Source organism: Salminus brasiliensis, chromosome 16 (genome assembly GCF_030463535.1).
Source record: "Salminus brasiliensis chromosome 16, fSalBra1.hap2, whole genome shotgun sequence".
In the NCBI taxonomy this organism is placed as follows: Eukaryota; Metazoa; Chordata; class Actinopteri; order Characiformes; family Bryconidae; genus Salminus; species Salminus brasiliensis.
Genome location: NC_132893.1, coordinates 24,675,664 through 24,687,785, shown reverse-complemented (window position 1 = coordinate 24,687,785; position 12,122 = coordinate 24,675,664). Strand labels below are relative to the sequence as shown.

The following is a 12,122-nucleotide window of genomic DNA, read 5'->3' as shown; positions in this document are numbered from 1 at the left end:
CGGATCACTTAAATCACATTAGAAGGTGAGTTTTAACACAAGTGTAAACAGACAATCCTCCTGTGTTTTGAAGTTTGATAGGTCAGAAATCGTGTTTACAGTCAGTTTTACACTAAATAAAAACAGAAATTATATACATGCTTTTCATGCAGGATTGTAAAAATGCACCTGGTCACACTGATGATGCATTTTAGTAAAGAATTGGCAAAAGAATACACAGAATATGGCTAAAGAATATAAAATGTATGCTTTTTGCTAACCCACACATAAACATACAAATATAAGAACCAAAAAAATGGATAGGGGCCCTTTCTAAAAGTCCAGGCCTTAAACTTCATATAAGCACCACATTCTCTGATGTCTGATGTTACAGAGTGGATGTTTTGTGTGTGTAAGAGTAAGTAGACACTGTGTATTGTGTGTTCTTGTCTTGATCATTTCGGAGCAGGGGAACAGGCGAAGCAGGTAGTTGGGACGGTAGAACTGAGTTTTCCTGCAGCTCCCAATTCTCGTCTCCCAGCAGGGAGGTGTACCATGGAGCCCTGCAGGGTATCCTTACTGTGCTCTGCTGCACACCCCTGTTGGGTGCCTTCTTTACAGAACATCCTCAAAAAGCTGCACTCTCACACAGCACTGTATGAGGAAGCCTCAGGAACTCACCAGAGCTCCACTCTCACACACACCTCAGAGTGAGGAGGCCTCAGGAGCTCACCAGAGCTCCTCTCTCTCTCTCTCTTGCTCTCTCTCTCTCACACACACACACCTCAGAGTGAGGAAGCCTCAGGAGCTCACCAGGAACCAGAGCCTCTGACATGGTGCTTTTCATGTGGTTCCAGAAAAAGTTACCTCACTGACTTCAGTCACTTCATGCTGCAACAAGCACTGATATTCTAATGCCGGCAGTAAGACTCACTTCCACACTGCAAATCCAAATAGGGGCCAAAATTGATTTCATTGATTTCATTTCATTCATTTTTTTATTCTAATACTTTATAATGTTTGGTCTTGATTCATGTACACACACTTAGCCCATTCAATATATTTACAGGTACACGCCAAATTGTTTAGATTAAGCATCCTGCCAAACAATGCAGCCACAGTTGAGATGGACTAGGCGGTCATGAGAAGCAGCTGAAAGAGCATTCATTCAAAATTCAGTATTGAATATTTTACAGTGACTCTGAATGAGGCTCACCGGGATCACCGCTCTTACCGTGTTTGTTTCTAATCGAGTTAGTGAGCAAGTGTGTGAGATAAATAATCCAAAATATTTTGGAATAAAATCCTTTCACTTTTTACAGTATTTTTTCCATTGGATCGAATCGGGACGTCTCTAATTGAAAGCGCTCAAAATAACCGTCTCGGTTGTTCTAGTATTACAGTCATACATTTGAGGCATCCATGCAGTTTGGGCCAAGAAACTGCCTGTCTGGATCTGGATGCTTTAACTTTTATTCATCCTGCTGTCACTGTTGATTTGTGGCTGCATTTTACCAAAGAGTACCTACATCCTATTTATCTCTCTCTCTTTTTTTTTTTTTTTGGAATCCATTCTGAGGTTTTGGCATCAGTCCTTTTTTAACGTGTGTATTATGAGGTCTGAAGTCATGTGTTAAAATTCTGTAGTGGTAAATAGAGTCCGGTACAATGTATGTATTAACAGGACTTCATCATTCATACACATTTCCGTCAGTGGAGTTGTGACATAACTACATTTTAGGAGAAGGACCATGCCCTGAGCACCTCCTCCTGTCCCTTATATATAGCCCTGCTTCTCAGTTCAACTTCATGTCGAAGAACAAATGTCACACCCACCTCCAACCCATCTCCTCCCTTTCTTCCATCATTCACCACACCAGCAAGAGGGGGCCCGGCTTCTCATGCAGACCACAGGAAAGCCAACCTGGGCTCCTGGCCAAAAATATTCCATGGTCCATGGTTTTCAAGCCGTGGTCGGCACTAGAAAATGCTCTTATAATGATGGATCCTATGGTCCTCATGATTTGAACAAATCCCAAATAAGAAAAAGGTCACTGTACAAATATAAATAACTTAGCAAGGGTGTGCAACTATATAATGTTCAGTGCAGTTGGTCACAGTCAGCTGTCTGAGAACACACTGGCAAAAGCTTGACTTCAGCATTGAGCAGGCACCACAGGATGTTTTTTTTTTTTTCAGTTGTAGATGTGTCTGTGTAGATGTAGCTTTATGCAGCCAAATGCAAATACAAATGCTGCTCTTCGTACAAGAGACTTCATATTTCAATTATGAGTGTGTGCAGCAGTGCATAATGACAGTTTCAATTTGTGGCACACAGTCTGCTTTAGATCTGTTAGTACTTTTGTGCTCATGTATGCGTCTGCATATGCGTCTATTTGTGTGTGTCCAGGTGCCAGTCTCGTCTTACTGTTCGTGCCACCTACGCCCAGCTCCTTTTGTTTGTCAATCAAAGCAGTGCTGATGCTTTTGTGTGGATGGTAATTAAATCACAAATCGCTTTCTGAGTCAGTGTCTCCTTTTGAAAAAATAAATAAATAAAAATAATGAATCAGCTATCAAGGAAAGTAAACATCAGTCTTGTTTTTTTCCAGGTTTTTTTTACATCTAAAAAACAAACCTTCAGTGATATTGGCCTTGTCATTTATAAACATTATGAGCTCAGAAATGGAGGTCCATGTTCAACACTATGTGCAGTATGTATAAAATGTTAGGGTGCCACACTGTAGTAATAAGATCATCTCAACTAGAAACCAACCAGAAATGACCACTGATGAAGGACTAGAGGATGGTCAACACAAACTGTACAGCAACAGATGAGCTTCTGTCTCTGATTTTACATCTACAAGGTGGACCAAATAGATAGAGGTGTCTATTAGAGAGGGCAGTGATGCTTGATGTTAGTCTGCTTTATTCATTCCACACCTTTTATGTGTGGTTGGGGTCACTGTGCTGTTGGAACATCTAATTGTGTCCAGGTTTCAAAGAAATTAATGAAAGCTCAATACCGCCGTGGCATTCATGTCCATTATGAAGCCTGTGGCCACTGTCTGATAAAACATTTCCTCCACTTGTTGCAGATGCCGCAGTATCACTACAGCCTTCAGAAAGATACAGGCACTCCTTTGTAAAGGAACAGTAAGAAAAGTAGCCCGTTTGATTCTTGGGAATAAAGAAAAGTCTGACAATAGTGAAGTAAAAATTTAATATGATACAAGTGTTATAGGTTAACTTGTATAAGCTGTGTGTAACTGCTAAAACTTCCTATTTATCTATTTCATCTTAATTTATTCAGGAGGAGATACTGCAATGTAAGAACGGGGGCTACAGAACCTTCAGTCTTACTGTACAAGGCCACACTGCCGGCTGTAACGTCCAGCTGGGATTTAACTGATGTTCTCAACTGACTGACCACTTATCAGATGATCTCTGACTCTTTTAAAACAAAATTAATAAATTAATGAACATTCTTACATTTATAAGAATATAATTATATAAGAATATAATTATATAAGAATATAATTTACGGTATAATTTATGATATATTATAACATTTAGTTTAGTTTTTGAAACTGGAGAGCAGCATATCCTATTCAGACTCTGCTAGTTATAGGAATACTGGTTGCTACATGAACCATGTGTTGTGACCTGGGGAGCTCAAACTCAGCACATGACAAAGCGAAAAACAAGGAAATAAACAGTGATTTACACCAAAAACGTGACCATATTTTTGTTTTAAAAAAGAGGACAAAGGAGACACAGGGTATACATCCTGATTAGGATGTTGTGGCTGGTGAGCTTTAATGGGCCTAAGGTGTAGGACTGTGGCAGTGTGTTTTGTGTGACGGTAGGAGGGACTTATAATCTCTAAAATCATTCAGCTATATTAATGTACATTAGTACATGGACAATAAAAGTCAGGTAAAATCAAACTGATTGGTGTTTATTTACGTTTGAGCAGTTTGACCACTGGTTGAGAAGGCGGGACTTAAACAAATGTATTTAAATCTGCTCACAGAATGTGTAGCGACTGTAAAAACAAACACTGACATGAAAGCAATGTGAAATTGTACATTTCACACAATTTAGAAAATTGCTGCCGGGTGTATTTTTTACATTCCCGAAAATTACTGATGGTCATAGCTAAAGCTAATGCTAATCGACTGGCGTTAACTATCTATTCTCTTCATTATCCGCTCCCACGCAAACAAACTGGGCTAATTCATCTGACTATTAAAGTGGAGCTAAACACACATCAGAAGTGTAAGACTTGAGAAAGCCAAACCCGGGAAAGCGAGTTTGCACGGCACAACAAGAAGAACACAAGTGTTACAACTACAGAACTGTTACAGTTATAACTAACTAACTATAAAAGCAGAGCAGAAGAAATTAATTATTCGACACCCATGAGTTATTCACACTCACATGAAAACTGCTTTTTCTAATATACTATTTAACCCCTTAAACAGCCTATGGTTTGCCGGCAGGCCAAAAGTGCTAATACAAACTTCTATTACCAAAGAAAAGTCCCGCCAGTTTGTACAGAAGTCCCCTTAGTTACTGATTAACATCCCTTAGTGTGTGTGACAAACAGATTTTTGGACATGAACTAAGCCTAGCCTCAGAATAAATTGCCTAGTCAATGGTGAATTGTCATTGGAAATACATTTGAGTCTAGGAAAGGGTTAAAACCAGCCCTGAATTTTTAGAATAAACAATGCACAAAATCTTCTGCTGGTATTGTTGAGCTGCGAGTGAAAAATAATTTAACAAAGTGTACCAAGAAGTGTTTCGGGGCAGATCTGCCATAGGATGGGTTGAAACACTTGTTTTTTCAGAAATGCCAAGATGGTTTGTACCTTCCACCCACACATATGTGCATATGCAAGTGTGCGTGTAGTAAAACTTTTTTTTCTGAAGACTAGATAAGAGTCTTACACTTACAAGCTTGCTTTGGTTCTGCGAGGACGATGAGTGCAGTACACTTCATCAAAGACGAGCAGAGTGCCCAGGGCAGCCGACAGCGCAGGGCACGTACCACGTGCACGGCCTACCCTGCCTCTCCTCTCACTCCACGTAGCGTGTATGTGTTGCGTTGTGTTTCTGCTGGTTTCATCACTCACCCAGGTCTTTAACGCGGGGCAGCACGTCCAGGATGAAGTTCTTGTAAGAGGCGATCTCCTCTCGGGGTGAGGCGATGCCCACATGAGCCTCATAGATGCGCGGGCAGCGGGGCTGTGGGGGTCTTTGGTGCTGGTGCTAAGAGCCACAGAGAGGAAAAGACCAGTTAACCCAAGCGTGCATGCTACACCGGGCTTTGATGAGCCAGTAGCCCAGAGCTTCCACACATACCACTGCCTGCTGAGCCTGTGATGCAACCCAACTCAAATATCATCACAAAGGGAGAGAGATAAAGTTTAATAGTGCCATGGGCCTAGAGGCTCAGATACTTTCAGAGGTGGGTAAAGTAGCCTCAATCCATAAGAAATAAACAACTAGAAGTACAAAGAAGTCTGAATGCAGAAGGCAATAAAAACGTACTGAGAAACATATAGAGCTGCAGTGGAGCTTGTTAGTATGTCCAGTGTCATCAATATGGGCAATTTGTTAGAATCCTCTCTTTTGATGCAGACCTAATATCATTATATACCTGAAATAATTGAACTGACTGAAAATGAACTGGATGCCAACCAAATGCAAGCACATGAAAGCATGCATGCATTAAGGCCTAAGTAGTTAAATGAGGCAGGGAATTTGAGTGGGGAATTAAGGTAGTAGTTGAATAATATTGTGCAGGAATTAAGATAGTGGTTGAATAAATCAGTCTCTATAAGTAGCACATTAAGGCATGTTGAATGAAACTATCTAGGTGGGGGAATTAAGGTAGTAGTTGAAAAATATTGAGCATCTAGAGGTGGAAGTAAGGCAGTGGTTAAATGAGACAGTGTCTGTAAGAAAGGCATTAAGGCAGTATGTGAAAAAGTGTTGCATTTGAGAGGCAATTAAGGCAGTCATTGAATAAAACTGTAAGTTGGGAATTAAGGCAGTTGAACAAAGTGATGCTTTGAGGGCAATTTAAGCAGTCATGAAATACAAACATTTAAGTGGGGGAATTAGGGCAATAGTTGAATAAAACCATGTATTTAAGTAATGAAATAGGGAATTTGAGTGGGGAATTAAGGTAGTGGTCAAATAATATTGTGCATTTCGAGGTTGAATGAAATTGTATCTGTAAGTAAGGCAATTAAGGCAGTTGTTGAATAAGGAGCCCATTTTAGGGCAATTAAGTCAGTCAATGAATGGGAATTAAGGCAGTGTATTTGAATGGCTAATTCATTTGAGTGAGGAGTTAAGGCAAACAGTGTGTTTAGATGGAGAAAGCAGTATTAAAGCAGTAGTTGAATAATGTGGTATATTTTAAGGGGAAGATAGGTGGTCACTTTGTATGTGGGGACTGAATGAAGTAGCTGAATAAAACAACTGAATAAATATAGAAGTATGGCAGAAGTTGAATAAAACTGCATTTAAAGGAGGAATTAGGTCAGAAGATGAATATTCAGAGGGGGAATTATAGGGGGCAGTAGTTGAGTTAGAGAAGGGGGACAAGCGACAGTTGAATTAAATTGTGTGTTTGGGGGGATTAAGCTTATGGCTGCACAATTTGGACACTATAAACACTAAATTACAATTGCACAGCTACATATTGATTACCATAACCATTCACTAACCCTTAAAGTGTTGTAGTTACAGAGACCAAAACTGCTTTTGATTCCTCCTAGTATCCAAGCAGCCTTCGGGATTGGTGAGAATGCCCACAGCACACAATAAAACAATCATTGATTAGTTCAATGGTCATTCTAAGAGAGTCAGATTAAGACATTATTGTAAAGATTGATGTTTTGATATTGATTACAGATCAGAGAAATTACAGAAACAAACCCACACACAGAAACAAACATGTACACAAAAGCACACTGGGATGCAAAGTAAATCAAATAATCTAATGAATAACCCCCCAACTGGGTTATTCATCCAAAATGCTAATGACTGTCAGCAAATATGCTCTCGCGCAGTCACCCATATGCACTGGGATGCAACTGTGGAAATGAGCTTTCTATTGAGTACAGTCTGTCGTGCACTGAATGACTCAAAATCAAACACAAATGTGCCAGAAAAATGTCACAGACGAAACATTAATCCATATTAAAGCTGCGTGCACTGTAAATGGTTCTTGAGTGAAACGAAAACATCAAGAGGGCAAAACCAACTGTTCAATCTGCGAGGGCTGTTAAACACGCTACTCGAGTCCCATTACACATACTGAACAAGTGTCGTCATTAGAGCAGGCGTGCTCTCGGCATGCTAATGGCTAATAATAAATGTATGAGCTCTAAGCAGTGCCGGATCTCAAAAGGAGCTCTCAACAGGGTGCTCAAATGCAGCCACTCATAATAGTTTGAACCAGTGTCAGGGTCAAATAGAAGAGGAAATAGAGGCCAACCTAGGACTGCCCGATGTCCCAAACGTAGGCACAACCTTTGGAACTAAAACTTTGGAATTAAAAACTGCTACAATTTGGGCCAAGATCTTCCGGGACATTCAGGGAGTTTCCAGTGGTGTGTAGCATGGAATCTAAATACTGCATCACCTGCATGTTTAGCTTGGCCTCTAGGCTCTTTTAGCTGACCTATGCCCTACTCGGGTTCTAGCCTATTCTTGAAACATACTCATAGCAGCGTGTTTGAGTGAGCTGGAGGTCCCTAAGGCTCTGCTTGGGAAGTCCAGTTAACAGGCCACTACAATAGTCAACCCTGCTTGAGATAAAAGGAAGGATGGGTTTCTTTAGGTCTTGTTGGGACGCTAAGTCTTTGATTCTGGCTTAGCTGATTAGCTGGAATCTGCTAAGATGAAAGAAAGCTGTTCTGGTAATTGCTTTGACGTGGTTCATAAAGGATGCCTGGATTTGACCTGGACTTTAGTTTTTAGAGCTCTGGATTCAAGATGCCAACTTTAAGGCTTTTGTCTTTATTGCCACACACAATCTGTTTTGCCCTTATTTAGCTGATTTACTTTGCCTCCTCCAATCATTTTGTCTGCCATTTATTGACACAGTGAGTCCAGTGGGTTGTAATCATCCGATGTGTGTATTACTAGCATATCTATGGTAATCTATGCTGTTGCTGTCCTGAAGCATTTGGGCCAAAGGGTGCATATGGAGATGAAACAAAAGAGGCCCACAAACTGAGCCTTGGGGGATTCCACACGTCCATCCTACCAGATCCATACCTGCAGCCAGTGGCAAAGGTGTCTCTTCATAATGCTTTCTGGTTGCTTACAGTTTACACTATATAGTGATTTTCTGGTTGAAATAATCCAGGAGACAATCAACAGAGTCTACCCTTATGGTTGGTGACATTGCTATGGTCGAATAAACAGAACACCGTTTCACAATGTTTTTGCAAAAAATGAGACGATGGGTGGGAGAGTGTGACAAACAGACAACATTGGCCTTCTAATTGGTGAGGGTACTGTTTAGATTACAAGGCATTACCTTGTAGATCTTTAGAACCTTTCACAATGCAATATCTGACACTGGTTGGTTATTGGAAAGTGTTTTATAGGTCACACCTTGTAGATTGTTTGTGCTTAAGAGGAAAATTAGCCTTCGTATCACTGTTTATCAAAGCATTCCGTGAAGCAATCATTAAAAAAAGGGAGAGAGAGAAGGAGGGGTTTAGAGATAAACAAACATATAGAGAAGGAGAAGGAAAGAAAAAAGAAGGGGCAGAACAAGAGAGAAACAGAGGAAGACTGACTGTGACAAAGAGAGAGCAAAGAGAGAGAGAGAGAAAGAATAGAAAAGCAGAGTGATAGAGAGAGATGAACAAGGAAAGAGTGAGACAGAAGGAAAGTGAGAGTGATGGAGAGAGAGCGAGGACAGGAAAAGAGGGGAGAGACAAGTGTGAGGGAAGTCTTGTGAATCAGTTGTCAGTGTGTGATGAGCTGTGTGAGGAATGCTCTCTCTGTTCCTCTTCTGTTTGGTCTGGAGCGTCTGATAGGCCAAACTATGGCATACCCCATAACTCCACATCTCCCACTGAATACATGTGTATGTGTGTTTGTGTATGTTTGTGAGTGTGTGTGTGTGTGTTTGTGCATTGCTTTGAGACAGGTATTCATAACAAAGTCCGCAGATAAGTAGATGAGCAGTGATCTACAGCACTGTCACTGTACAGCTGTATTAAGCCTCTGTCTCCAACAACAGCAAGTCCATCTACTGCTGATCCATCTAACTTTAGGGTGAAAGCTCAATCAGATCTCACTAAGCAGAACCCAATGAAGCCCTCGTCACATGACTTTCTCAAGCTCCAACCTAAAATGCATTGTTGTGTTTGGTTCTGGTTAACTGAAGAAAGGAAGTGATGTATGTTTGGACTAAATATGTGTGGCGACTTTCCTTCCTTATCGATTTATCGCAGGAAAAGAGATACAGAACATTGACAATAATCCCATTTATCTCAATGACAAATTGTAGCAGCTTTAGTTTAGAGCCACGGCATTATGTTCAGTTTTCAGTTTAACCCCTTAAACAGCCTATGGCTTGCTGACGGGCTTAAAGTATTAATACAAACTTCTATTACCAGAGAATAGCCCCACCAGTTTGTACAGCAGTCCCTGTAGTTACTGGGTAATACACCTTATTGTGTAATAAGCCTTGCTGCGTTAAGAGGTTAAAATGCTATGGTAACAAGTCAATCTACATCGCTGTAGTTAAAGCTGGGCAGGTCAATGACGACAGCAGTAAATTTGCCACATGCTAATGCTAGCTTGACTTACATGGATATACATTTCCTTTGAATTCATAATCCACTCTAATTTTAGCCACACTATATGGACAAGGTATTGGGATAGCTGCTCATTCCAAAATGAAGGATATTAAGCCCTTAAACCCTGTGCATGGACTACAGTCACCGTCATAACAAAATTAGCATCAGTTTCAATCATGTGACACAAAGACTGAATAATAAACCTAGGATTCCGGGTGTTAAAGAACTCTTTGTAGCTCCTTTATTATTATTATTATTATTATTATTATTATTATTATCATTATGTTTTATTGAAGCTGTAGTGTGTGTAAAACAGGATACATGCCCAAATGTTTGTGGACACACCCCTTCAAAATGAATGCACTCAGCTACATTAAGTTGCACACCCACACACTGTGTGTCTAGTCCCTGCAGGTAAGTATGGCCAACAGAAAAGGACTGTCTGGAGCAGATAAACATGAACCGATTGACACTATGCCTAGTGTCAATGCCTAGGAGGGTGAAGATCATCCAACATCCTGAATGCAACTGCTGAATGCAATCAAAGGAGATATGAGTGTGAGGAACCTTTAAATATGTAAGGAACTTGTGCATCCACAAGGTTCTTCAAACATACCTCTAACTTACAAAAATTGTTCTTCTATGGCTTCATTGAAAGAACCCTTTACAGTACCTCTATTTTTAAGAGTGTAGTCATTAGGTCATACACAACGATTCTGTAAAAACGTGCCCACCCTCAAAACAGTCGCATCAAGATGAATGTGTGGATCCAACAGAACAGACTGGATCGATGGGAACTGGTTCTGTTGGATCCACACAGTCATCTTGATCTCCCTCAGATCTTACAGTGTATGTTAAAAGGGCAACTAACAGAAGCATCTCCTTCCAAATAATCAAGCTATAGCCGTCTTCACATGCTCCCTTGGCCATTCTCATAGGAGTTTTAGGACATTTCAAAGGAATTGGCAAGGCATATATAGAAGGACAAGTGAGGAGGAACCTCAGAGGTTTTTCCAGTGTTGCTGGAATGTTTCACCATGGTTTACATAATCTGAATTAAAACGCAGAGGTGAGCACTTCAGTGCCAGCCAGCTATAGACGTGAATAACAAAGGCATAGCTGGAAACTTTTCAGTTTTCCCATGCTTTGACACTGTGCACAAGTGCACCCATAGACCATTAACCTACATCATAAGCCTAGCAGAGAGACTTGTTATTGTAGCAGAAAGTGTCTGCAGTGACTGACAGCATGCCATTACACACACACACATGGTGGACTGTTACATTACATACACAGAATTGGGCAGTTAACCTCATTTGTGAGAAATCCTTCATATTTTGTGTTGTTTTATACTGTGCTAAACTGTGCTTCATGTTTTGTGTTGTTTTGTAATGTGATAAACTGTTCTTCATGTTTTGTGTTGTTTTATACTGTGCTAAACTGTGCTTCATGTTTTGTGTTGTTTTGTAATGTGATAAACTGTTCTTCATGTTTTGTGTTGTTTTATACTGTGCTAAACTGTGCTTCATGTTTTGTATTGTGTTGTACTGTGCTATACTGTGCTATACTGTGCTTCATGTGGTTTTGTACTGTGTTGTGCTATACTGTGTTTCATGTTTTGTTTTGTTTGTACAGTGATAAACTGTGCTTCATGTTTTGTGCTGTTTTGTACTGTGCTATACTGTGCTTCATGCTGTTTCGTATTGTGAACTGTTTTGTACTGTGCTGTGTTTTACTATGCAATTCTGTGCCTTGTGTTGTTTTGTGTTGTTTTGTACTGTGCTAAACCGTGCTTCATGTTTTGTGTTTGTGTTTTGTACAGTGCTAAACTATGTTTCATGTTGTTTTGTATTGTGTTGTACTGTGCTATACTGTGCTTCATGTTGTTTTGTATTGTGTTGTACTGTGCTATACTGTGCTTCATGTTGTTTTGTATTGTGTTGTACTGCGCTATATTATGCTTCATGTTGTTTTGTATTGTGTTGTACTGTGCTATACTGTGCTTCATGTTGTTTTGTATTGTGTTGTACTGTGCTATATTATGCTTCATGTTGTTTTGTATTGTGTTGTACTGTGCTATACTGTGCTTCATGTTGTTTTGCATTGTGTTGTGCTATACTATGCTATATTATGCTTCATGTTGTTTTGTATTGTGTTGTATTGTGCTATACTGTGCTTCATGTTGTTTTGTATTGTACTGTGCTATACTGTGCTTCATGTTGTTTTGCATTGTGTTGTACTGTGCTATACTGTGCTTAATGTTGTTTTGTATTGTGCTATACTGTGCTTCATGTTGTT

At 40.0% G+C, this 12,122-nt stretch overlaps 1 protein-coding gene across 1 annotated transcript in view; it reads right to left on the bottom strand.

Annotated features, from left to right (window-relative positions):
• Positions 1-12,122, bottom strand: part of gbe1a (glucan (1,4-alpha-), branching enzyme 1a) — a 186,065-nt gene that overhangs the window by 114,987 nt on the left and 58,956 nt on the right. The window contains exon 5 of the mRNA XM_072658195.1: positions 5,121-5,256. Within this exon, the coding sequence (XP_072514296.1) occupies positions 5,121-5,256 (136 nt within the window). The remainder of the gene's footprint in view (positions 1-5,120; positions 5,257-12,122) is intronic.